This window comes from Equus asinus, chromosome 24 (assembly GCF_041296235.1).
Source record: "Equus asinus isolate D_3611 breed Donkey chromosome 24, EquAss-T2T_v2, whole genome shotgun sequence".
In the NCBI taxonomy this organism is placed as follows: Eukaryota; Metazoa; Chordata; class Mammalia; order Perissodactyla; family Equidae; genus Equus; species Equus asinus.
In genome coordinates, this window is record NC_091813.1 from 15,741,106 (window position 1) to 15,768,794 (window position 27,689).

A 27,689-nucleotide genomic window follows, 5' to 3' on the forward strand; every position below is an offset into this window, starting at 1 on the left:
GGAAAACAGTATTCAGAGCACATGCAATGGTTTTCCCAAGGAGAAACAAAACTGTCTTGAGCAAAGCAAAATATATAGATTTTTGTCTCCTTTTTCTTTTTTTAGTGAACCTTTAAAAAGCTAAAAGTCAGTTCTATAATTTTGACAAAATTCATTGTCTAATATAAATGTTAATACAGTATTAACGTAGTATTTGAGATGCATTGGTAAAGACAAAAGGTGAAGATTATAAAAAGTATGACATTTACCAGTTCTTCCATTTCCTATTAGATGGCCACCATCTCCATCTTCGTAAACAGCAATAACAGTAATTTTATATGGAGTATCAGATTGTAGGGGCTGCAGAATTACATTATTTCTTCTGCCTGGGACTGTGGTCTGCAGGGGAAGTACATTTAAATTTACTATCAGCTAGAGGACTTCCAGGTCAAAAGACAATATTGTTTTATGTATTTCCACAAACAGTAATGGTTTCTTGGTATTTTCTTTCTGTTGCACAATGCTCACGGCCGGGCAAACTGTAGGAGAAGGGTTTTAGAGTCAGATCTGGGCTCAAATTCCAGAAGAGCCGCTTCCCAGCGTTGTGACGTTGTGACGTAGCATCTCTCAAGGAAATGGTAGGGCTGAGAGGCAGCACCTACACCCTCAGGACACTTGACTGAGCACCGCACGCTCGGCCGTAGGGGGCTCTTCCCCCTCAGCCGAAGTGTTACATTTTCACATCCTCCTTCAACAACAGGGACCATGTACCCACCGTGGGCGGAGCACGGTACCAGCTGCTGGGAATACACTGGTGAGCAAAAATGGACTCAGTTTCTGCCCTCAAGGACATCCATTTGGCTGATACTAATTAGGTGAAAAAGAGGAAATGGACAATACATTCAACTACTTCGGTGAAGAGGGAATGAACCGATCACTCGCCCCACCCTATGCTTTGCTCCTACAAACAGCGTGCACCACTTACGCCAGTGATTCCCAGCACAGAGTCCTGGATTACAAATGGTGAACTGAGGGAAGAAATTATATTTTTTATGTTTTCAGAAAGGGGAGGGAAATTGTGTATCTGCCTGTGTCAAGGCTGAATAAACGCTAAGCGTGAGCTGCTTTGCTTTGGCAAACTAAGTGTTAATACTGCTTATCTCATTTGGATCAGAAACGCTAAATGAAAGTTACATGTGTTTCTGGTTAATAAAAATGGGGGCTTGAATTAAAGCTTAATATATCAAGTTCAAGTAGAGGAAATATTTTGTAACATGGGGATAATGGAGGGAGAATGATCAAAGAGGATATACGCGGCAAAATTGTTGAAAACCACAGACTTAACTGCTTGACAATCAACATTTTGTGTCATCTTCTACTAACCCATCACACAATTAATCACTAACTGTAAAGAAAGTGGTGAGCTTTTCCATCCGCAACAAGCGGATACACATAGTGAGGGCCACGAGGAAGCTACAGGAAACCTGTTCTGGCTCTAGAGGGACAAAATTTGACATTCAGAAAGTTTGAAATTGGGGCTGGCCCGGTGGCATAGTGGTTAAGTTCCCACACTCCACTTTGGTGGCCCGGGGTTCACAAGTTCAGATCCCGGATGTGGACCTACACACTGTTCATCAAGCCATGCTGTGGTGGCATCCCCTATACAAAATAGAGGAAGACCGGCACAGATGTTAGCTCAGTGACAATCTTCCTCGAGCAAAAAAAGAAAGATTGGCAACAGATGTTAGCTCAGGGCCAATCTTCCTCACCAAAAAAAAAAAGAAACCAGTTTGTAATTAATATGAGAGCATGTATATTTCAAAACCAAAGTGTACTGAAAATTGCTACATTTAGAGAAAAGAGAGCTAAATTAGCACTGAAATATTTAAGGGAAACCTTGTAGAGGAATTAGATTTAAAGAAAGGATAGGATTTGGATAGTCACATCATTTGAATATTAATTTAGGCAGCTCAGAATAATAGATATCATGTTTCACTAGATCTAGTTCCTGTGGTATAATTAGGTGGTTAGACACCCATTTCATGAGATAAGCCAATTTTTCAACGTCTTTAGAACAGAAATGAGCCCAAAGACATTGATTCTCTGTGATGTGGGAGGCCACACCAGGCACATTTGGGTGGTCCCAGTATCATGTCGGAGAAAGTCATAAAATGTGACTGCCACACAGGAGTGAAGGACTCAGCTGCAATCACAGCGCACTCCTAAAGAAGAAAGCTGAATTTCACCTTCCAACCAAGTAAGAGATTACAAAATGCTCAGATAAATGAGAACTGGACTCACATATTCATCAATCGGATCACCCACAGTGGGAGAATAAATGATTCTGTATTGCTGAACTGGCCCATCGGCATGATCCCAGGCCACAGACAGGCTATTGGTTGTCTCCCCAAAGACTCTCAGATTTCTTGGTCCACCTCGTGGCACTAAGTAAATAAAATACAATACAGTTAGTTCCTGCCTGGGAGCGTGGTGGACACGGAGGCAGAGGCAGGGTATAAAAGAGCTTCACTCAGGTCTGAACGAGGAAATCACTTGCCGTTGTCTCACCATTAGTTAGAATGTTTACTCCCTTATGATAAAATATACATCTCCTATGGTTTTAACATGAAAGCATAGACAGTAGACAGCGCTGCATTTCAGAGCTATGTTACCTGCTAAACTTTCAGCCACACAGAGCTAGGTTTGAACCTAAATGTACAGATTGAGAAAGAGATTCTTTTAGCCACTATAACCACCTCCTGTTTAGTGAAACAGAGAGGCCAAGCCCTCGAATTTCCAAAGTGCCCTTTTGGTGAGAAGATCCACTGCACAGCAGAGAAGGGAAGAAACCCTCCCTAATTCAGGTCCCGGATGAGGAAATGGCCAAACGAAGTTCACTCAGCACAGAGGGCAGTCATGGGCCCAAAGCTTTAGCTAGGAATGTAAACGTGGGAGAGCCCAGGTAGAACCACACACCCAGGCCTGCCCTCACCTGCACAAAGGTGGAAAAGTTCTCACCACCTCTCACTCCCCTCTCGCCTCCCACTCCTCACTCACTCAGAGAAGCCCTGCCAATCAAGTTACAAGGGAATGAGATGGAGAAAGGATTTCTGCCTCACGCGTTCGGCCCTGGCCCCGGCTGGGATTCCCCTCTCCATCTGAGTAGAGAGCCACGATGTTCACAGAATAGGGCGTGTCCGGAATCAGCTGCTCCAGGCGCACCATGCGGGTGTTTCCTGGCACCACCATCTGGAGGGGAGGAAATGCCAAATTCTGCCTGACAACAACCCAAATGCTTACAAGGCTTTGATTAGTCAGTAGAATGATGTTTATAATAAAAGCCTGAGCCCAGGCGCATCAGAAGCCAAGTACTATGCTTCCTCATGAGACCTGCTCAAGCCACCTCACTAGATGCAACTGACGCCCAGAAATCCCCTCCGAAGAAAGGTAGTTCATACTTGACCCCTAGTAGCTTCAAGTATCTCCTGTTTATGTTTATTGTAAGGATTCTCAAATACAACATCCAGGGCTCATGATACTTACCCAAAAAGCATCTCGAACCTTAGACACACATAAAAGAAGGGACCCCACACTAGGGGGAGGGATTGTGTATTAAAACAGAGCGCTGCTCCATGCAGTGGCTAAGGGCAACATTGTCTGCATGTGTCTTACCACACAAAGGGACATGCAAGTCGATATTCTCACAGAACACATGGATTGTCGTCATGTATATCTTTGTTCGTCGTCGTTGTTTATTTTTGTAAAGACTTGTAAATTAAATTAGTCTATAAATTTACTTTCTTTTAGATGTCCTGATTCTATCTTTATTCAAATTACTGATTTCTGATTTCTACATTATTAATCTTCTTACAAAACTGAATAGTATCTGAATTGAAGATAGATTGGGCCATGTGTGAGAGTCGGGGAGGGCGAACTTTAAGATATTTTCATAACAAAGACATTTGTCTGTTACAACAAAAGCCCATACTGTCAAGGTCCAGCCATGATTTGCATTTACTACTGAGGTTTTTAACTCATATAACTAATTTGCATTTTTCCAATATTCATTTTTGCTAACTGCATAGTTAAAACACCTGCCTTAATTCATTAAAAGCAATCACTTAATTATCAAACACTGATGTGTTTGTGGTTTGCATTCTCACAGCCTACCACACGACACAAACACGAGCCTACGTTCACCAGGAAATGAAGTTTCCATGAGACTCGGGGCCACACCAACAACTGGCTTATTCGTCTGGGCCAGCAGCCACAGCATGAGGCGCAGCAGAATCTGAAATCCTTTGCCTGAGCTCTAAGATGACAAGATTACTCACAGACTCTGGGGGTCTCGTGCCGGCCTCAGGAGAGTGCACGATGCGGTACTGCTGAACGGGCCCCGGCGCGGGGTCCCAGCGCACGTCCAGGCTGTGGGGGGTAGGATTGTACACTTGGATGTTTCTTGCCAGTCCTCTCACCACTGCGGAAAGAAAAGCCAACACATCTTTCTTAAGTCTGTTTATATATGTCGAGCTTTTGTTATCACTTCTCCAAGACGTATATTCTGTTACACAATAAAATACTGTCCTCCTTAAACTTCTAACCATCTACACACAAAAGCAGGTTAACTCTCCAAACCCAAATTTAGTCAAAGTTAGCCAGTGATGGCCTTTGTCTATATAGAAGCAAAGTTGTTGCCAATAAAAACAAGCTAGGAACAGTATTAGTACTGGGTCAGCCATAAAAGGACGAGGCACAAGAAACTGAAAAGAAGCTTCAGTTTCCCAACATAAGTAATGGAGAGAGAGAACAGGAATTTTATAACGTCTGCCTTCTAAGCAAGAACTGACAACACTTATGAAGCCCATCTAATTCAGTCAGCAAGTTTCCATCATTCATTCTTTCATCAATTCCTTCTTCATTCAACAAATAGCTACCAAATGTCTTCTGCGATTAAAAGAAAAGGCAAAAGGAGGGAGAAGTAAAACATACACTCAGTTCCCAAGTTACTGCTCCAATAGGGACTTAGAAAAATTTACAAATTGAAAAATTTACAAATTAAAAAATTTACAAATTAAATCCACATATTAACTCCAAACTCCAGTTTAGCTAATAACATCATCTTTCTAGACCACTAATCTTTTACCAAAAGAAGCCATCCGTACTTGCTTCCTTTTAGCCATGAGCGAGTATATTTTTAAAGCTAAAGAAATATTCATGAGTATGCACAAAAGCCTTTAAGCACTGCTACAAAGAATAGTAAAATCACTATAACTGGTTTCTCAAGAAGTTAATGCAAATGAAAATGCACACGTTTAATGCCAAAAAGCGCTTCATCAGCAAACCAGAGAAATGTGCAGCCGAGTAACGTGATGAACAGATTTCAACAACGCACTCGAGTTTATAAAGCACAAAGCACAGCTCAACGAACTCCTGTCAGTGAGAGAGAACAACCGAAGAACACTAATGATTGCGTGCACATTTCCAAATCTTGAAATTATCATTTCAGAAGAAGAATGCCATTATAATATTTTTATTTCATATGCTAAAATATTAACAGGTGATGGCGTTTGAGAGGTGAACTATGGGTAATTTTTATTCTATCATTTTGAATTTTCCAAATTTTATTTAATGGGCCTATATGGCCTTTATAATAAAAAGCAAAATTTATAATGCAAAAGCTAGCTTTTTGTGCCTTCTTACTTACATGTCCTTCCAGTATCTGACGTGCGTCCTCCATCACCTTCAGTATAAACAGGAACTACCGTAACAGTATATGGGGTATCTGGCTGCAGACTCCTGAGAATGGCATAATTGGTATTCCCAGGTAGTGATACCTGAAGATTTTAATAAAACATAAAATACCTGATTTGAAAACCTTGTGAAAGAAATAATACTCTCACCCCATGCTCCACCTTTAGAACTTCCTAGAATGATTATTTTCCCCAGCCCCAATCCCCTACAATTCCCCTATCACCTAGGTACCAAGGCACCAACCTATTACCCGCTGTCAAGTTCTATTAAATGAACATGAACTTCTTGTTAAAATAAGTTGGTTAACTCCTTTAGCTATTTTTTAAATCCTTCAGCTACAGTTTAAACAAAATGCATTTTTCACCATAGGAAATAATTACCAGTTCCTCTGGACCACCTGCTGTTGGTGCATAGAAGAGCTTGTACTGACGGGGATTTCCCTCTGCATGGTCCCAGCGAACATTCAAAGTGCTGGTAGAAGGGTCGTACACTCTTAAGTTCCTCACAGTATTCAGAGGTTCTGAAATGCACAGAAATCACATCACAGCATGACCCTGACAACCAGGCACACACAGAACAGGTTCACTGATATCTCCCAGGAACCCTAGAAGATTGCAGGCACCCCACAGTGGGCAGCCCACAAATATTTGTTGAACAGTAGCGAATAAATAATGTCTGTGATAATCTGGTACACGTCTCATCTCTTCACAAGATATTTTAGCCCCAAAGTGTTTCTTTTATCCTCAAAAGTAGTAAATGTCTTTCTCCACAAAGAGAGACAGGTAACTCCAAGCAAGGATATTAAAACAACATCTTTTTAAATGCATTTGAAAAGGTTAGCAAAGCTCTGTGTCACCCCAGTGTTTCCAGATAAGGAGGTGATTCCACTGCAATGGTAGGTACTGCATCAAAGAAGCTACAGGCGTCTGGGTTCACTTACTGGTCTTGCCTCTTCCCGTCATCCGACCGCCTTCACCGTCAGGATACAGGGAGGACACAGTAATCGTGTAAGGAGTGTCAGGCTTCAGCTTCTGCAGGACCACACTGTTCTGCCGTCCTCCTATTGTGGTCTTGAGCACAACAGGGATAAGTGTCAGCCCCGTGCTCTCCATCTCACTAACGTCCTGTTAGAAAAACCTCTTTCTACAGGGGGGTTGTTGGAGAACTTTGCCAAGATCTGGAAACATGTGCCACAGTGAAGGTTTAAAATATATCTTATGGTATAACTTTAAATGTAAAATATGCACCTTAAATCATAAAAAGCATTCTGAGCCTAAACCCAGTGACCTCAAAAAGATATTTCAACTTGCTCACCACCAGCACTGCAAAATTCAATCCAAAACACATTTCACAGATCTCCTCCCAAAAAAGACATTAAGTATAAGTGAGCTGCAAAGGAATTTTAAAATAGCAAAGAATTGCGTAGTATTAGATGCTCCACACCATTCAGTATTATTCTTACTTTTTTATAGATGTTTCCTATTTGCTTTAGAAACACATTAAAATGACTCAGCAAAAGATCTAAAGCTTTTGGTGTTTCCCCCAAAAAACTGCCGCTCTAACAGCATTAGCTGTGTAAAAACTACCTGACCGGACCCTTGGCCAGGCCACACCCAGGCAGGGCTTCCCAGTCATCTCCACGATACCAGCTTTGTGGTATAAACCTTTTCAAATTCCTCCTTTATGAAGTTTGAAGTTTTTATTCACTGCTTCAGGCCATCTAGCTATAGTCTTGAAAGAAAATTCGTATGAATTGTTAACAGTCTACCAAATTCAGATGTTTATGCTATACTAACTAAAAATCACATGAAAATGGCCTGCTGGCCACAGTGAGTGCACATGTGCATGACTGGACGTGCCACAAGTCCAGATGTCTCCAGCTGAGCACCCATCCACTCAAGTAGTCTGAGTTCCAAAGAAAACCTCACTGATTACCGTAGTCATCCTCAATAGGAGCAAATTGAACGACAGTGCTAATTTTCATAAATTTAATATTTGAAGTGATGAGAAAAAAGTGTCAATATCAGTACAGGCCATTTGATATTTAACAAATCTGAAAGCAGCCACTTAGCAGAACTCGCCTTATGAGTTAGCAGGGTGGTATCTACCTGCTTCTCTCACCAACTCTCCAAAATAATTCTAGCGTCAGCGATCCAGTATTTGATTACTTCATGGACTAGCACTAAAGCGCAAATACCCCTAAGAGCAACAAACCTAAGAGATTATCAGCTAACACTTTCCAGGGGGCAAGTTTATGAGACTTTTTCTAATTATAACAAACAGCTGAGGGACGGTAAAACAGACCCTCGACGGCAGTTGGACGGTCAGTGTGCTCCACAGGAGAAATGCTAAAGACAAGCTTCACTGGCTTCCCAGTTCTGCCTACATGTGGCCTGGCACAGACACAAACAAGTCTATTTCTGACACTAAAACATTACAGTCAAATGTGTCTTATCTGAGTTTATGCAAAATCCAGTTGATTACAGTTGGTATCTAGTTTATTATTGATAACCTATTTAACTAAAATAGACAAATTCTCAGTCCAAATGTATCATACCACCTAAGACTAGTTCTACAGAAACCTCAAAAGACCAACTCAAAAGTCCTATCAAAGTTCTGATTCAGCTAAACCCACTTACTATGAAGTATCAGAGACCTTTAACCACACAGCTTTAACCACCGCCAGCATCTACTCTGCTAATATCTCTAAACCGGGAAGAGGGGTGACCCATTTGCTGGAGCTCAGCAGGTCAGATGATTAAAGGTCAATCACTCAAATCTCTCTAAGGTTACATGAGGAAATATTATAGCCCCCCTCTCCAAAAGTCAACAAAATAATGGACCTTACCAAAAGAGGTATCTGAAATAAATGAGGAAGCATCACCCTATCCAGGTAAAAATCCTGGCACTTCCTGACCTAGGATAATGTGTGCAGTTCTAGTCACACATTTCACGAAAGCAAAGGTGGAAAAGGCTCAAAGACAAGACAACTGACGTAAGCAAGGTGAATGGACAAGGAGTCTGCTAGATGAGGGAAGACCAAGAAGATAAAGAAGATGAAGGCTGAGTTTGCAGTCCCACCCTCATCAGTATCCTCCATTCGGATAACTATAAAAATGATAAATAGTCAAAATTAGCTGGACAGGTGCCCCGAGCTGGAAACACCAGATCTGCAAGACACCTTATGATGTGCAAAACCCAGAAAAATTAGAACAAGGAAATTTAGCAAACTTTCAGTACTTGATTAAGTTAGAGAAATATGGGTTGAAAAATCTGTATAGACTAAAAACTCTAGATATCTTCATGGATAATCCAGCCCTGAGGGTTTTTATGGGAAGCGTGAGTGCACTGAGGCACATGCCTAATGCTGTGAGGCTTCCATAAAAAAAATTCTCGTTTCCCATGAACATCCACTGAGTCTCCATCAGGAATGGAGTCAAATAATTCCATCCAACACAGTAAATCTTGCATCTCTCAAAGTAGCAAGCATGACTACTAAACTTTGGGCATGAAAAGAGTTTGAGGCGGAAAGGTAGAATTTGTCCAAGTTATACTTTTTTCAAAACAAATTACCGTCTGCTCATTGCCTTCCCCTGTCGAAGGCTGATAGGTGATTCTGTATTTCTGCACACGACCGCTAGCAGAATCCCACTTAACAGTCAAGCTGTAGGATGTTGCATTGTACACCTGAAGGTTTCGTGGGCCACTTTTTGGAGCTGAAAGAAGATTGTTGAGAAAGATTAAGCACACAGAACAATGCCTCCCCACTAACCACTGTTTCCAAGGAAATAACAGAGTTGTATACTTCTAGGTTTAGAACTAAATTCGACCCCATGATAAATGATGGTCACTGAATCACAAATGACTCCTTAACAAATAGTAGCAAAGCAAAGTTTTTCAAGAAAGCCCTGTTTAAAAGAGGTCCCAATCAACCCCTTACAATTTAAAAGCAGAAGGATTGCTTGCAATGGATTTTGTGGTATTTTTCATCCATTCATTCATTATTTGGTCATTCATACAACTCAGCAAATTAAATTCTTACCTTGTGTTGTTAAGGGTATCAAACGCACTAAAAAAATAGAATTTGGGGAAATATTACTAATATGGCTAAAACTCCATTTTTAAAATTAATTTTAAAATAACAATGTCCTATTTGAAAGCTGAACACCTACGTGTGCGCTCACTGCCAATCAGGTCATCACTTTCTGACTCATCCGGATAAATGGCAGTAACAGAAACTTCATAGAGAGTGTTCGGGTTCAGGTTTTCAAACACCAAAGTATTTTCATCTCCATTTACGATGGTCTTAGGGAAAAAGGGGAAAAAAACAAACCCACACAAAACTAAGTCAGCACATATAGCATACACCAATGGCAGTGTGTTGACATCGTTTAGCCCAATGGTCTTCCTGCTTTGATGCAGGACAGGAGCTCAAATGTCACTAGCAGGAAAGAATGCTTTTCTGGCAACAGAGCTCACATATATTTCAAACAAGATTCCCTACAATGAAATAGGATCTAAAAGGGAAAAACAAGAGAAAGACAGAGAGTTAACACTACCTCCATCTTATCAGAGCTTCCAAGAGGCGCCCAGGTTATTCTGTAGAGAGACACATCTGACGCTCCGTGATCCCAAGTACCTCTGAAACTCTCTGGTGATACTTCAGTGATCCTTAGGTTTGTTGGGGCTGGCACAGTGCCTACCATGAGAAAAGGCAGCCCTAAGTTTTTGAATGGAATCTGCAAACTCAATTTAATACAATAAAACTGCCTTGTTTCATTTTAAGGGACATGGAAAAACTGTTGAAAACATTGCTTAGAACCAAATATTTTACCAATTCAGTTCATTTGAAAGATCAATGTAAGAGAAAGCTCCAAGAACTACAAGCATTATATGGATATAATAGGTTACTATTTATATCCTATTAAAACGGTGGTTTTTTTAAAGGTACCATTCAGTAACACTCTTCTAACTCAGCAGTTCTTAATCACTTTGCATTTCAAACCTTTTGAGAATCTAAGGAAAACCATGCAATACACATACACACAGCAATACACATAAGCACAAACTCTGATGTATAATATCAGAGAGCACATGGACCTTTATGGTCCATGAAATGTTATGATCTAAGTAATCCAAGCATAAACTTTTCCTATAGATCCACTAACCCTAAACACAAGGTGAAGCAGCCTGCACTGACTCTATCCAGAGACAGGAATAACTCTGGAGTGCTGGTGACTATCTGCTGCAATCCCAATTAAAAGCCCTTCCACAGATCAGGCTCTCGAATTAGTTTGCAGCACAAGCAAGTTGGAAGGTCTGTCACCAGTCCTGAGCTTCCACTGTCATTAATTTCTCTATCTCCTGGTAACCAAAGCCAACGACACAAAACCCAGAGTCATCAAAAATTTGTTTCTAATAATTAGAATGAAAAGTCCCATGGAGATAAAGAGAGTGGTACCACTTTCACAAGCACTCCTGCAAAAGAAACCAGCTGTTCAGGATGCACTTTGGATGTATGTAAAAGTTATTAGGAAATCTTAAGGACTAAAAGCATACATTTAAAGTATTAGTTTAGTATACTAAATTTTCTGCTTTCACTAGTCTTTTTTCCTGACTTCTTTTTCTCTGTACCACACCTGCTATGTTTATGCAAAGCTGTCGGTCTATTCATATGCATCAATTTTCATTCTAGCCACTACCCTTACCAGCTAAGAGAACTGATGCCAAGAAGGCAACTCAAATTGCTAAGGGATAACACATAGAAGAAAACAGCCAAAGTGGACAGTGCCTGATGTTAAGGCGCAGGCTGTGACATTTGACAACTTGCCCTGATGATCACATGGAGACAGCTGGGCACAAAAGGAGAAGCTCTTGAGTCCCTGGTGAGGCAGCTGCTGGACAGGAAATAAAACCTCCAAACTGCGGCACTGATCCCACCACTAGTTTACTGGGCAAGACAGCGCAACTCACTAAATTCTCTAGACCTGCGCCTCCACCATGGGAGCCACTAGTTCCATGGCGCTATTGAGTACTTGAAATGTGGCTAGTCCAAGCTGAGATACGTCCTAAAGGTAAAATCGATACATGCTGGATTTCAAAGAATTATTATAAAAATATAATGTGAAATATCTCATCAATAATTATTATACTGACGCATGTTGAAATGATAATGCGTTGGATATATTGGGTTGAATAAAGCACATTATTAAAATTAATTTCATCTGTCTCTTTTTACCTTTTTTAATGTGGCTACTAGAAAATTCTGAATTACATAAGTGGTTCCCATATTTCTTCCAAACACTGCTGGCTTTAGACCTCAACTTCTTAATCACTATATAATTAGGAAATTATGTGCTGAGCACTGTGCCAGCCACTGGAGATAAAATTGAACAAAATAAATGTCTCTGCCTTGACTAGGTGGGAGCAAGGGGAAAGTAGAACAGATAGAAAAAGACCCACAGACGATAGTAATTGGGTTAAATACTCTGGAAGTACCACAAGAGGGAGAGAATGGACATCCCTCAGTGCGGCAGCAGAATGGAGCAGGGGAGGACGGGCCCAGGCAGGCTGCCGGTCTCTCCCCACCTTTCCACTGTGGAAGGCTCTCTTCCTCTGCAGCCCCACAGCACACAAGCAGAGTGCCACTTACCCACCCTCCTTACACAAACTCATGTATTTTTCTTATCTCCACATTGACATCATCGGTTATTGAGGGCAAAGATGCTTATATTTTGTTACCCCTGACAGCACTTTACCTATAGTAAGATCTCAAAAAATATTTGATAACTAATGCAGCTTTTCCAGAGAAAATGTTCAACATACATCAAGAATATACTTTCTCCCCACCCCGCTACACACACACACCCCTGTTAAGTATCTGGAAGATGAATTAGTGACAGCAACTGATAGAAATTATCAGAAAAGGAATGGACATAAAGGTAGAAGATGGGAAGAAAATAAGTAAAAAACAATCTATGAATCCAAAGATTATTAAATACTCGCAGAAATAGCATTAAGAACCAAAATGCCACAGTAAGTTCCGTTATACAGGCATGTGATATGGTGTCCCAACTATTAATAAAGAGTGGTGACAACTCACGGGTGGTTTCCTGAGCAGCCGCTGCAGGAGACTCCCCCTCGTCATACACTGCGGAAACGCTGACCGTGTACAGGGTTTGAGAGAGGAGGTCTCTGAGAGGGGTGCTGGTCCTTGACCTGTCCACCTCTACCTAGAACAGAGCAGTGGACGATTTTTACAAAGCATTTAGTTTTGGTATTTCTCTGTTATTTACTATACCTCTCAGCACAAGAGTGTAAGAATTATGGTACCAAACAGAAGCAATGTTTTCCGATTTGTATAAGAGCACAGGAACTGGAGACAGTTTAAGTGTTTCCAAAGTGGAAAAAAATGAGTGTACTAGAGCCGTATCTGACACTACTGTTTGGCAAATGACGACTCCCTAGGGATTCAAATGACTTGATCATTTTTCACCTGTTTCCCTTCATATCACTGCCTTATTTCTTCAGAAGTGTTCTCCTGTGCATTATCTCATTTACTATGCACAAGAACCCCGTGAGACCCACTGGTCATTGTACCTCTTTTGAAATTGAAACCCAGAATGAAATGAATGTGTGCACAGGTATAAATTAGCTTTTATATAATCCAAATGACCAGCACAGTCAATAACTGGTTGCTTAGCAAAAGTATTTCTATCTATTCTATATCTATATCTATGTCAATGCCTCTGAGATTCTGACAATAATGAGCCCCCACCAAGCACACACAAGTTTTAAAGCCACTCACTGGGGAAGCCCCTCAGTTTGCTCCAGCTTTGAATCAGGTTGTCATGGAAACAGCTCTCTGCCCCAACATCATCTCGAAAAATGCTCACTGTTAAAGGGGCACCCCTCTAACCAGAAATCCCTCTTCCTCCTGTCCTGCTCAACGGTCCTATCTTCCCATGATCTGACAAACTCCTGCTTTTCTTTCCTGCATCCCTTTGCTAGCTTTATTTTTAGAAACATTATTATGACATTTTTTAGTAATTCATAGAAGGCAGAACACCATATAAGGCATCTGAATGAGAAGGAAATACCATCTAGATTCTATAACTCTTTATCAACTAAAGGATGATGTTTTGAGATTAATATCACACAGAAAAACATTTCTAAACTAAATCAAAACAGTCCAATATATCATTGATATTCAAAAAGTGCTTTATTATTCTAACAAGTTTTCAACACTATATTAATAAAGAGACAAGTATTCTAAACGTGCTGTCATCTATACTTGTTTAGGTTCTTTTGTTCAACCTACTGCGAAAACAAATATTTCCAAATCCATTCTAATCTCCAACCTACCTCTTTGACATCCTCTTCTGGTGTTTTGTAGCGAACAATATATTTGCGCACTTTTCCAGGCACAGGCTCCCAAAGGACGTTCATGGTGCTGTGAGTCACATCTCTGAGCTTCAGATCCCGAGGTCTGGGTAAAGGTACTGGATGTGCATGAGAAACTAGGTTCAGATGTGGTTCTCAATCACAAAGCTCTAAAGCATCCACACAAGCTTTCAAGAAGTTGTTTGGAGAAAACTTAAAGATGTACAGCAAAATAACCAAAAAAATGACTACGATGATAAAGTGCCACGATTCTATCAGGTAGAGCAAAATCTTCTTAAGAAGGCTTGTTAAAAATAGGATAAATTTAAATTTTTATTACAATTCTAACTTCTCATTTATATGTTAACCTTTTCCACTCTATCTAAATAAGCTCTTACATGCTGCTCAGCTATAATAAATAATAATACACCATAAATGTACAGCTAATCTTTCTTTATCAGATATTTAAATCAGTTAAGATAGAAAATAAAATCAAATGAGTTAGGCTCCCTTAAGAATGTGATAGGAAAACAAATGGTTATGACAGCGAAGAATGAAGATGGGCCAAAATTAAGTACCCAATAAGCTTATAGGAAAAATCCACAGAAGCCTACATGGTTAGAAGAAAATCCAAATGATAAATTTTTACCAAGTCAAACAAAGCTTTACTTTAAAAAGAATGGGGAGGAGGACAACTAACCAAGAGATTTTCTTCTGTTATATGAGACATATCTCACTCTTTCTATCTGCTCATTTGGCCAATTTCCTTTGTCATCAATTTCAGCTCTGTACATCTCTCTTCCTGAATCTCTCTCTCCACCTCCATGTTTCTGGACCTCCATCCCTTCAGTGTTTTTGTCTCTGCATCTCTCTCCGCCATCCCATCCTCCACTGTGGCAATCCAGCCCCATATCCAAATCCGTGACCCGATTTATCTTTCATCCCACTAGGACTTTTGGATCTTCTCTCCCGGTGCTCTCAGAACACGTCTCCATCTCTGGCTGGTTCCCCACTCTTTCCATCTGCGACTACTCCATTTCCACAAAACTACCACCTCTACACAAGGTCTAACATTTAAAAGATGGTTATTTGTTGTTAATGAATTTATCCTGCCCTGCCCTACAGGGGCTCTTTCTCTTTTCTGCCCCATCATGCTTCTGTCTCCGTCCACTCTCCCTCTCGAAGGTTCCTTCCAACTTCTTAATTTCCTTAGAAACATGGACTGAAACTCACAAAATTTAAGCCGAATCATCTATCCCAGCATGCCCACCTCAACAAGCCTGAAATGAAACTACCATATAGGTAAGGCAAGGGTCCTAAGTGCAATCATTGTCACTTTCCAAGAAAAAGCACCTAAATGCTAGTGAGACAAACCAGAAACACAAAAGACTCTGATCAACACACTCAAGAGAAGAGGAAACCATGAACAAGTCCACGTGCTCTATGCTGCTTTGGATTACGCACCTATGGGTTGCCAACACCTAGCACAGGTGACTAGAGTAGAATAGATGATCAATGTGTTTTGGGATTGAGTTTATTGATTAATTCACTTAATTGAAACAGACTTATTCATACACGCCATAGAGTTTCTACTTCAACAAGAACTAAGGACATCTTCTTCTTAAATCTAGTATCTTCCTCCAGAACTACATTCACCCAACATTCCCTTCCCACCAATGCTATACACCATATTTCATGGGTCTACAACAACATCAGTTGTAAGATGCACCATTATTTTATGTTCTATGCCCTGACTGACACCTGGCCAAGAGCAACTGTAAGATACTATGGATTGTAAGGTACACCTCAATATCAGGCATGTTAAATGTGAAAAAGAATGTAAATCCTGGAATCAATTTAAGATGCTGCCATAAGTCTAGAATTAATCTTAATTCTTAAATTTGATTGCCGTAAGTAATAACCCTATAACTTATGTACAAATTATCAAATTATTGTTAGCATCACTGAGTGAAAGAAAAATCCTAATGAACATGATGTTTACAGCAATAAGGAAAGAAGGAAAACTAGCAACGACTTACAGGTGACTTTCCGAGCAGTAACAGGTTCACTAGTGAGGTCGTGCAGGGCGGCCTGGACAGTAACCGCGTACTCGGTGTTGGGAAAGAGGTCAGTCAGCTGCACATCATTCACCGTCGGCCCGACGCGCATCTGCGTGTGCACATCCAGAGGGGAAATAAGCCAGTCAAATCAAACGTTTCCACTCACTGGGGATAACTAACTACAGCCTATTTTTAATCACTAGATTATAGCACAACTTTTATTTTTCATTTCTCTGAACTGCATTTCCTTTTTCATGCCAATGTTTTCTAAAATGTATCACAGACCACAATTCTAATTTTCTATTTTTTTCCATTTGGTGTGTAAAGTTATAAATGAGTTCATAGCTAACCACAATTTAATGGAGCTTTGAAATCTATACAGTCTCAGGAAGACCCAGTGATAAAGTAACAAGTGTTTCCCACCTCTTTGGGTTTTGTCGGTTCTGTGGCGTTGACAGGTTCGTACGACAAGGAGTAGCCAGTCGCCCCTCCCACTGGCTGCCACTGCACACGCATGGTTGTAGGGCCAACATCATAAATATTCAGGCTGACCACAGGGACTGGCACTGTTGGAATGTAAAAGGACAGATCAGTCTCTAATTCCTAGCATTCTACCCATTTTTTAATTGTGGTTTCCTACTTAACTATTGATACTTGTATATGCTAAATAGAGAACGGGTTGCTATGAGAAATCAATGAGTTAATATAACCCTTTCCTTTCACTAAACGAACCCATCTCATTGTTCATTGCCACCCCATACGCAGGACTGCACATTACAACTATTTCGCAGAGGAAAAAAGGTTAAATTTCAAATGGCATTCCAGCAAGTCCATATGGAAGCCAAAATCGATACCAACTTGCTGAGATTTCGATCTCTTTTCCTGGAACATCTCTAAGTTGACTATTTTCATTCTTCAATCATAGAATTTCATACATAAGTAACTAACAGTATTTTAATTTGTCTTTCTTTTAAAAAATATTTTCATGAGTGCCATGCATTAATAACTGGAACTTAGGGGATTTATGGGCTTTTTGAAGACAAACCCACAAGACAGAGTAAAAGGTTTACAATCTCTTCTTCACTTAATACCCATATAGCTTTTTATTTTTTGTCCAAATACTGAGTTTTCAGTTTTAAGGAATTATCAGATTAATCCTATCCATTATGAAATACATTATTTCCCACCTCATATGGTCAGCCATGAAGAGAAATAAGAGAAGAGATAAAGACCTAAGGAACTAAGCATAAGTGGAGTCAGTTCTTGCCTTGGAGAGAGCAATGCCCCCTCTTCCTCTTATAAGTGGCCTCCCTTCCCGCTGGAGCCCAGCCAAGAACATGGGAGAAGAAAAGAGTATTTTTTTTTTCTGGTATGCTTTTTGTTGAGGAAGATTGGCCTTGAGCTAACATCTGTTGCCAATCTTCATCTTTTTTTTCCTCCCCAAAGCCCCAGAACATGGTTGTCTATCCTACTTGTAAGTCATTCTAGTTCTTCTACGTGGGGTGCCGTCACATCGTGACTTGATGAACAGTGTGTAGATCCGCATCCAGGATCCAAACCAGTGAACTCTGGGCCGCTGAAGCAGAGCATGCAAACTTAACAACTCAGCCATGGGGCCAGCCCCGGAAATAGTATTTTCATATGGGCTCAGAAACCCTACCAGGGACAGGAGGGAGGAACACCTCTCCCAAAAGCTTTATTCAAAACCAGAGGCCTTAGAGCTTCTCTAGTAAATGCCAAGGGCCAAAAAACAGGAGAGATCTCATTGCCAGCAGAAAGATCTGACCATCTGCAGAAGTGAAACAGGTCACCTCTGCACAGCTCCTCTTCCTAATCTTAGTCCCACTCCCCACAGAGTCTCTTTCCTCAAGAAGTGAATGACTCTATTAAAGGTACTTTTCCCTCTAAGTTATCTATGGCCGTGACTACCCATTCCACCCGTGGGGCCCATGATGGTCGAGCAGCCAGGAAGATCAGACAACCAATCAGTGTTTATCCAGCACCTGCGCAAAGAACGCACTTGGAAAATATTTGTCGAATGGATAATGAATAAAAGAAGGATTTGGAAGGCTGAAAAAAATCCCACATGGGCTGTCATCTCTTTATCTTAAAAACAAAACAATGAGATGTTTTTTTCATCTGACTTACAGGTTTTCTCTGTGCCCTTCAGAGGCTCGCTGTACTCATCTTCCACCACGGAGTACACGTTCACAACGTACTCAGTCTCAGGCTTCAGATCTTTCAGGACTGTGCTCCTCTCCAGTCGGCTCACATAAAACTAGGGGGAAATTTAAAAATGACCACATCGTATAGTCATTTCCCTCTTTTCAACTATAACTACAAAGTAGTTAACTGCAATGAGCGTAGAAATTATATTTCAAGGAGGCCACTGTCTTTTGGCTTTGGAAACTACAACTAAGTCTTGGACAAGTCAGACAATTTATTCTCCCAGCTGTTGTTTCCTTATTTGTAAAATGAGTAGATAAAATTAGATCATCTTTAATGTTCCCTTCCAACTCTAATATAAACATGAATATATCAGGCATTCTCTAATTAAGTTTTAATTTAAAATCCTATTGATATTCTGCAATTCTTAGAAACCATAAGAATTCAAGCAAAGCTCGTTCCTTTCATTAAGCCCAAATGGAAGTGCTTGCCTAGCAGGGAAGAGAAAGCACCAGTGTTGACTCAGTTCTGCCCCTCTCTGCATGCCTCTTGCTCCACACCCAACATTTTTCTCAGCAGCCTAATGAGGAGGACCCAAACTCAGAATCAGGAAGGAGTGGGTTTAGGTGTTGTCTACTCACTTCTTGACGTTTTCCACCAGAAACTGGGTAGTATTCCACCTTATATCTGTCCACACTGTCAGAAGGAGGTGTCCAGCTCACTCTAAGAGAACGATGGGTTCGCTCAGAAATAACTAGGTTGGAAGGTGCTTCCAAGTCACCTACACGTGGAAATAAAGTACATACACTTTTTCCATTATCATAACAAGGTGACGAAATTTGAAATTAGGTTGAAACAGTATTACTCTCCATGTTTCAAGCTTGTACCCACATCCTTTCACACACTAAGTAGCTACAGTATATCCATATGGAGGCCCACTGCCCATAAAACCTCCCTGAATGGGTGTGGGCAAAGTGTTCCTTAGTCTCAAAGATTCAAACCTGAGCTCATTGTCTTTCATTAAAACTTGATCCTGCTCTTCCTTATGTCACCACCAGTTTTCCAGTCACCTAGACTCAAAAACCTCTGAACTACCTTTGGATACTTTCTCCTCTCTCTAACCTTGTACATATAATCAATAAATAAGGATTTGGGTCCTGACCATTCCACTGTTTCTATCACTACTGGCACCACCCAAGTTCACTGCCCCCATTATCATTTTGATTATTCATATTCATGCCTTATCTCCTTAACTATAGATTGTGCTCTGTGCAGACAGAATTGGTTTCTTGTTCATGTTTAGTTCCCCTACAGGACCTAGTTCAGTGCAAAAGAAGCTAACCACTTTCTTATTCAAGAGAGAGGAAAAACAACCACATCTTTTCACATTTGGGACTATCCTACTTCTTGTGACTGTGGTCTCTGTTGATAGGTGTAAGTGAGATGACTCATACAGAACAATATCTGGAATAAACATCAATGAAAATAGAAATAAGCTCCATATGACCATCAGAAATATGTCCCAAGTAATAATTTAAAGAGAATTAATCCAATGACTCCATGAGCATGGCAAATCACTCTCATATACACTCTTTCCACTTCCTTTGTAAGCCAAAGCTGGGAAAAGTATTTCCATTCTCAGTATCCTAACCTTTATTGTACTTGGGTCACAATCAAGCCTACAAAATTATCAAGCAATTTTACTGTCTGGAAACTAGAATGAATGCAACTATTACATAGTCGACTAAGAAAAAGAAAAGGACAACAGATAAAAGACGTTTTCATCCTCACTCAAAGTTCTGTACAACTAAATAAAAGTACAACACTCTCAGCTATTTCAGAGCCAGAAGCCTACAAATTCTGGCTTCCTGGCTGGTCTATTTCTCCAGGGAAAAGGTCAGTCTGTTGTTCAAAATCCAAAAAGAAAATCTGCAAAAGTCTGGAGAGAAAAACTCAAGAAGAAACAAATAACGTACCCCCAGGACCCAAAGCATGTGAACCATTTTTGCCACATTATTTGTTAAACTCTTTCCAACTTTTCTAAAACCAAAATAAATTACTAAAAGACAGTCTTTACCATTATCCATGTGTACTTAAAAGAAATTTTTATCATATAATAAGGATCATAATTTTTGTCATTAATTTTCCAAAAAGTTTCATTTTGGTGCTTACCATGTTTTGTCCTGTGATTTATACAGATAGGAACCATTTTGCACCACCTTCTGTCACCAAAAATTCAGTTCTACAATTTTATTTCTAAATCTTAATTGCTTATCAATAGCTACTTTTTTTCAAAGACCTCAAAATATCTTTAACCATTTAATCCTGGGTAAGCAATTTAACTTCTGTAAATCTCAGTTTCCTCACTAGTAAAGAGAGATTACATCATTTCTCAAGGTCCAAACTCTAAAATTATAATTTCTCTTTATATTTAGGGATTATAAGTGCAAAGTATCAAATTTGATCATCTGTAGTTGAGACAAAGCAAATCAGATACAAGACCCCTCTTCCACTCCTAATAAAAAGAAAAGATAACATACTTTAGAAAACAAAAGTCTGGGAACAACCATTTAAAAGCAATTTACATAGCATGAAGATGCTTTACAAGAGAATAGATATATATCAGAAAAGAAAGCATCTCTCTTCTTCTCCACTCCCATTTATATTTGTGTGTGTGTGGTGTGCATGCACAGATAAACTACATGTATCCTCAAATGAACCAAAAATCATTTCTAGTTGGGTGCCATCAAAAACAAATCAGAAAAAAAATCAGAGATGAAAACCAATGATTCTCCACTGGGGACGGTGTTTTCCCAGCAGACATTTGTCAACATCTGAAGGTATTTTTAGTTGTCACAATTCAGAGAATGGTACTGGCATCCAGTGGGCAGAGCCCAGGGATGCTGCTAAACACCTCACAATGCACAAAAGAGACACTTTCCCCCATCCAGAAAAGATTTATCTGCCCCAAAACATCAACAGTGCTGAGGGTGAGAAAGCCTGGGCAAACCTGACCTGGACCTTTGACACTGTTACACAAGTTAATGGTGAGGTCATCCACGATCCTGGAGAGTGACTCAAAATCAGCCACGTTGTACGCGTGGGTATCATCGGGATCCGTTGCAATCATCTTTAACTCAACTTCATCAGCATTTTTAATACCTTGAAAAGAACGTATGTATACAAATTAAAAGCACTTCTCAGAAAAAAATTAATGGAATAAAGCAAATATTTTTGGGCTACCCTTATATATTCAATGTTAACTAGAACATATGATTTTCCTCAAAAATAAAATGATTATCTATAGTTATAAAATAGAAACACATAAAAAATGATATAAACTGAAGATATTCTAAATTAGCTTCTTTTAAATGCTTCTAGCAGCAATTTCCCACTAAAAAGTGTCTCTTCGGTGTTTTTTCTGGAAAGCAAAATAATGGATATCAAAAATAAACATGGTGCTGTGGAAAACCAAACAGGAATTTTCCTGAATCCTATTAATAGTACATTTGTCCTCTTGATCCATTACTTTATTCCAAGAAGCCACGTAGTTTTGTCTCTTTACAAGGAGAAAAGAAGAAAGTTAACTAACTTCCTGGCACATCATTTTGATAAATTATGTGATAGGGAAAATGTGTTTGTTTGTTTTTTCATGCTTCAGAAAATATTTTTAACTACAAAAATATCCTCAGTTTTTGTAACCCCGAGGGCATGGCTAGCCTCGTCAGTGCTTACCAACAGCAAACAGCTCCACGCCTTCGTCCTTGAGTTTCTTTGAAGGTGCCTCGACATCATCTTGTGATTTTCCATCAGTGATGAGAACACCAATTTTTCGAGCCCGAGGCCTCATGCCAGCTTGGGTCTTGAAGCTCTGTTGACGAATGAAATTCAAAGCCATGCCTAGTGGGGTTTTTAAAAGAGAACCAGTCACATCATTATTCAGCCACAGCTTCGACCAAAAGCAAGAGCTGAGAGCGCACCAGGCCATCCTGCTCACCTGTGAGGGTGTTGCCTCCTTTGTACGGTAAGTTGGCCACCGCTTGCAACAAGCTCTGCTTGTCTTTGTGAGCATTTAATTGCCACTCTGTCCTGGGGTCCCCACTATACTGAGCAAGGGCTAAAATAACACCATTGGCATTAGCATATACAAAAGAGCATCATGAAAATGTCTAAATGTCTACAATATAGTCAGACCTACCAATTTGTACTCTTTTAGGGCCAATCTCAAAGACTTCCACAATACGAGAAATGAAACTCCTCACAGTTCTAAAGTTGGCCCGGCCGATGCTCCATGATCCATCCACCAACAACACAATGTCTGCTTCGGCTCTCGTGAGACACTCCATCCCTGACACGGCAACCGGGAGACAGGTCAGAGGAAGAAGCAAATTCGCAGCACAGTTGCTTCCTAGCCATGCCTCTTCCACCCCCTGGATGCTCAGTGTTGCCTAGCTGTTTCAGTTCTGTAGCTTAGCTCCGTGATTTGGAGTTCAAGACTCTCAAAATATGTCCAGAGGATTTATTAACTTCAAATAACAGTCATAGGAATCATCAGTTCCTCCAATGATTATTTCAGTGGCAAATCCTTCTTTCATCTTTGACTCTATTTCCTGGCCACAGTCACAGACCCTGGAGACTTAAATTAAACCATCAATGTAAATTTGAATAGGCTCACAAACCCAAAAGCTGAAGTAACTAAGTGAGAATGTACAGTTATCTAACTATAAGGCATTAATAATTTTAATAAAATTTTAATGTGATCTAAAGATTAGACGTTGCATTTTTCTGCAATATTTGAGGGTCATTAGCTGATGAACTGACAGTAAGCTAGGAGAGGTTTTAGTGAGCCAAAAATATCTTTTAAAATAATTAAGCTCCTAGGTAACTATTACATATATTCTGAAAGATTAGACACAACTCTTAAAATTAGATCTTTTGGAAGTAAAGATAGACTGCTTTAAAATCTGATAGATATGATATTATTTAGTTATTAACTACTTAACTTTATCATCTATTATGTATAACAATCAGGTAAAAACAGATGGTGAAGTCTGCACATTTAAAAAATCAAGAGAGAAGGAAGACAATTTAGAAAAAGTATGCAGACAAATACGGAAATTGAGAGCTGTAGAGACAACAAGCACAAACACTGACACAGAGCTAGGGGGCTTTGGAAAGAGAAAACAATCCCAACATCCTCAGCGCACAAGCTACAAAATAAAAATATAAGTCAGTTAATATCATCATAAAAGAAACAATAGAACATTAATGCAAAACAGCAAGATTGGGCATTTTCATAGATTTTATCCACATCCATATTTTCACACGCTTTCTCTTCCAGGAGCTTATGTTACCAACTATCAACTTTCTACCTTCTCGCCATGTTAGTGTCTGATCTTTGTATTACAAAAAAACACAACGCATCGAGAACAATTAAGTGATGCTCGCTGTCCAAAGGCGTCATTCGCATGCTGTGCGTGACAGCAGCACTGAGGACTCCCGAAGGCTGATCCAAGCACCTAAGCCTTTGCAAGCTCTCCTGCTCTGCCCAGATCTACTCTTTTTTAGTGAATTATGGAAAATATTTAGAAATAAATTCTATCCACAACTTCCACCTCTAAGAATGTTCAAAACTAGCTTGATGTACATCAAAGCTGTAATCGTGGCAGGAGCAGAAAAATCCAAAGGGTTTATGTTACCATCTTGCTTTCCAAGTCCTGGCTGCCCACTTATTATTGTAACTCAACTCTGCTTGCTCAGCCCAAATAAACCATTTCTGCAATTACTTTCACAAAATAAAACTGCATTTTACTCATTAAAAAGAGAGAAAATGTACATTATCTACCCATTGTAAAAATTCATCTTTACTGATGCAATGCTGACAAGAAAAGCCTTAAAAATATAGGGTCAAAAGTATGCTTAGCTGGATGTTTGGATAAATATTTAAGTATGTAAATTATTTAAATACATTTTAGTATAAAATTTTTATAGTCGCTTTTCACTGTATCATTAACCTAACAATTCACATTTAAAATAGTTTCATAATATTGAGTTTTCCTATGGGACTCTAACTCAATTTCTTACCAGAGGATAAAATTGGCATCACAGTTGTGTCAGAAAGGGTTGTCATTTCTTGTCCAACAAGCGGCGAACTTTCTCCTCCATCAAACATTCCAAAAACATTTACTTTATAGGTGGTACCTGCCCTGAAACGTTAAAATATATAGTCTGTATGGAGAGTTAGCCCAAGTGGTAGTATTTTTTGTTTGTTAAAGACATTCATCTTGAATTACAAACTTCCATTCAGAGGAAGTTATAATGCATAAAATCGTAAGAGAAGAAAAACACTCGCCATCACATTCTAGTTTAACTCACTGTGTGAGGCATCAGGGAAAACTAGCCAGCCAGCCTGCTAGAGAACACTACAGGCTCACAGCGCCAGTCTCTGTCTTGTCTTTCTACCAGATGTAGAATACCCCTCCTGCCACTGAACAGGTCAGGGGCGGACAGACTCTTTCCTCTTACTGCTTCTAAGCAATGGGCTTTAAGAAGGTAAATGCTGTAACTTGCAAGGTGACCTAAAGTGCCTAGCACCATGTCTGGCGCCCAGCAGGCTCCCCAAATTTCCTTCTCCCTATTCTGGTAAAAGTAAATAGTGAGCATTTAGATAGATTTCAATACTGTTGAGTGAATGGTTTAAACAAACAAACTCTACAAAAGACAACGCACAGTAGTCCATTCTTTTTACTGTAATGAATGTAGAGTGCTGTTCAGATTCAGACTTCCTTGTTTTCCACCGCACAGCCTGAAGCGAGGCCTCTAATCCTCCCACCCATCCCCGATCTTGCCAGCTGACACCAAGCACGGGTCCTGCTTTCTTTCCCCCACGGCACAATCTGGGAGAGGACTCGCTCTCAGCATCACAGTGCAGGTCGCCTGGGCCTTTTCAGAAGGCACAGGAACCCCCACATTTCCGCAGAGCTGCCTGGGGACAAGCTGTTTTTGGTGAAATTGTGTGATACAGATGTTAATTTTTAAGAAGCAGGATGTTAGTGAAAAAATGTCATTCCTGATCACTTAGAAACAAAAATAATTAAAACATTACAAAAAATTGTGCTCAGGCCTGAGTTCGACCTTCTAAACCCTAACCTGAACTTGAGCAGTACCAAGAACAAGAAAGCAACTTCAGTTAATTTTAAATACTCTGCTGGCAAACAGACACATAAATGATCATCCGTGGAAGGCCCACTAATTTGCATAGTTATTCAATCGCTTAACACAAACTGAATATAGTTCATTCCTACCTAAGTTCCTCCAAAACAACTGTGTTGTCATACGGTCCAACCACTAATTCCCCCAGTCTTCGGTCATCCCCCGTAGGGTGGAAGGTGACCTTATAGCCCTTCACTTCCCCAGGGGCAGGCTCCCAAGTCACACGGAAGCTTGACATGGTTGGGTCAGATGTTTTGAGGTTTCTCGGTGACTTAAATCGAGAAGCTGTAAAAATAATAAGATCTTAAAATATTATCCATAACTAGGCTTCGGGGTTTCTTAGTAGCCCCTACGATAATAAATTGAATTAAAAATATCTATGTGATATACATGGGAATCATCACAAACATAACACTTCAAAATGCATATTTATAAACAGGGTTAAGTAAGATAGCACAAGACATAATACCCAATAAAATCATAATAACAGAGTGTCACCCAAGTGGAAATGTATATAATTCTCACAATTCAGATTAGATTGACATTAGAACATTAATGTGTAGAATCATTTTACCAGGAACTAGATTGGTAAAAATAATATGCTAAGTAGGCATCCTATCTAATTATTATAATTTAATTTATTACAGAATCAGTTTTGGACATTTACAAATGAAGTAGATGTATTAAAGTATTCCTTTAAAATATAACACACTTTCCCAAAAAAATTATTATTTTATACCTGTTGTTCCTGATCCTTGCCTAAGCTTTCCTTCTCCTGTCTTATAAATTGGGAGAACTGTGATGTCATACGTGGTCTGGGGTTGAAGTCGCTTTAACACTGTCGAGGTGACTGTGGGTGGTACTTTAGCAACCATCTGTCTCCCTCCTCCACGTGGGCGATACACAACACGGTAGTTGATGACTTTCCCAGGGGCTGGTTTCCAGGTAACTCTCATTGTGTTTTCTGTTTCTTCATCTACTTTCAAGGTTTTTGAATCCTGGGATACTGTGAGATAAAAGGAAGATTATAATATATACCATGTTAAAATAAAATGTGTATGTCCACCTCCCCATTTGTGTGAAAAGAAGCCATCTGTGGTTTCTTCAACTCTGTCCCCCTGCTTGGCATTGTGATCCCCATCAGTTCATGGTGGCGTGTGAGCATAATCTCCACGAGATCACAGTGAGATGTTTTCTTTTTATCTGGCCAATAACTAAAAAATGGAAGTTCATATTGCAAGGATTTCCTATTTGCATTCCAGAGACTTTAGTAAAGAAAACACCCATTTCCGGAGATGAGCTTTTAGAATTTTTATTTATTTCCATCTGTAAAGAATTCCTGTAGCAATCACGCTGTGGGGGATACTAAACCTCATGAATGTGGGGCCAGAAATATTACTTGGATCTTTTCAGAAAAAAGTACAATCCATAAATGACTAACCAGAGTGACTATAGTTAACACTATTTTTTGTGATGGCCACAAATACATAAGACTACGAACACAAGGGAATAGGGAGCTCTAACACGTAAAACTGTCTCAAGGGCTCAAAGATAAATTGGTAAACACTGAGTCTTTAAGGAAGCACCATATATAAAAAAGTGTTTGATTACAGTCAATATTGTTTGTTAAATTATATTTTACTAATATCCCACAATTATTAATAACCATATCAGAAACAGGCCACCAAACATCCACAAATAGCCAACATATCCCTTTTCTTATAAATAATTAGAGTTATAAGCAGGATCACTTCATTTATTTCAATAATCTTTGCATTCAAAGGTCATAAGCATTTTCTATAGGAAGAGACTAAGCTAAAGGAAACATTGCAAAGAATCCTTCTTGATTCTAAGAGAAATTTCATGTTCAAATAGGCAAGGACCACCCGAAACAACTGAAAAGCCTGAAAAAACTAAAACTTTATATAGGGAGAGAGATCATCATTTTTCAGACACTGAACATCAGGCAGCACAGGACAGTGATTCCTGAGAGAGAGTTGACAAATGAGAAAATGAGAAGCAAATGAAAGTGAGCTTCACGAGCACCCTGGCTTATTGCTTGGAGAGAGTTTCCAGCCCAAGTACAGGAAGGGGGAGCCCAGACGGAGCCTGGTGTTCTCTAACTGAGGAGATGGTTTT

The 27,689-nt window shown here is 39.8% G+C and overlaps 1 protein-coding gene across 5 annotated transcripts in view; it reads right to left on the bottom strand.

Moving 5' to 3' along the window:
* COL12A1 (collagen type XII alpha 1 chain) overlaps positions 1-27,689 on the bottom strand; it is a 108,415-nt gene that overhangs the window by 41,413 nt on the left and 39,313 nt on the right. For 3 of the 5 annotated variants that reach the window (XM_070496120.1, XM_070496122.1, XM_070496121.1), the window contains exons 15-38: positions 26,290-26,556; positions 25,643-25,835; positions 24,423-24,544; positions 22,537-22,686; positions 22,336-22,455; positions 22,074-22,238; positions 21,354-21,500; positions 18,980-19,119; positions 18,321-18,450; positions 16,596-16,738; positions 16,152-16,281; positions 14,091-14,231; positions 12,833-12,958; positions 10,290-10,429; positions 9,903-10,035; positions 9,773-9,799; positions 9,304-9,446; positions 6,671-6,800; positions 6,111-6,250; positions 5,684-5,813; positions 4,314-4,456; positions 3,099-3,228; positions 2,281-2,423; positions 249-378 (exon numbers count right to left, since the gene is read on the bottom strand). In XM_070496120.1, the coding sequence (XP_070352221.1) occupies positions 249-378; positions 2,281-2,423; positions 3,099-3,228; positions 4,314-4,456; positions 5,684-5,813; positions 6,111-6,250; positions 6,671-6,800; positions 9,304-9,446; positions 9,773-9,799; positions 9,903-10,035; positions 10,290-10,429; positions 12,833-12,958; positions 14,091-14,231; positions 16,152-16,281; positions 16,596-16,738; positions 18,321-18,450; positions 18,980-19,119; positions 21,354-21,500; positions 22,074-22,238; positions 22,336-22,455; positions 22,537-22,686; positions 24,423-24,544; positions 25,643-25,835; positions 26,290-26,556 (3,363 nt within the window). Of the gene's footprint in view, positions 1-248; positions 379-2,280; positions 2,424-3,098; positions 3,229-4,313; positions 4,457-5,683; positions 5,814-6,110; positions 6,251-6,670; positions 6,801-9,303; positions 9,447-9,772; positions 9,800-9,902; positions 10,036-10,289; positions 10,430-12,832; positions 12,963-14,090; positions 14,232-16,151; positions 16,282-16,595; positions 16,739-18,320; positions 18,451-18,979; positions 19,120-21,353; positions 21,501-22,073; positions 22,239-22,335; positions 22,456-22,536; positions 22,687-24,422; positions 24,545-25,642; positions 25,836-26,289; positions 26,557-27,689 lie in introns of all 5 variants that reach the window. The other 2 variants (XM_014868644.3, XM_070496123.1) reach the window with 2 other exon arrangements.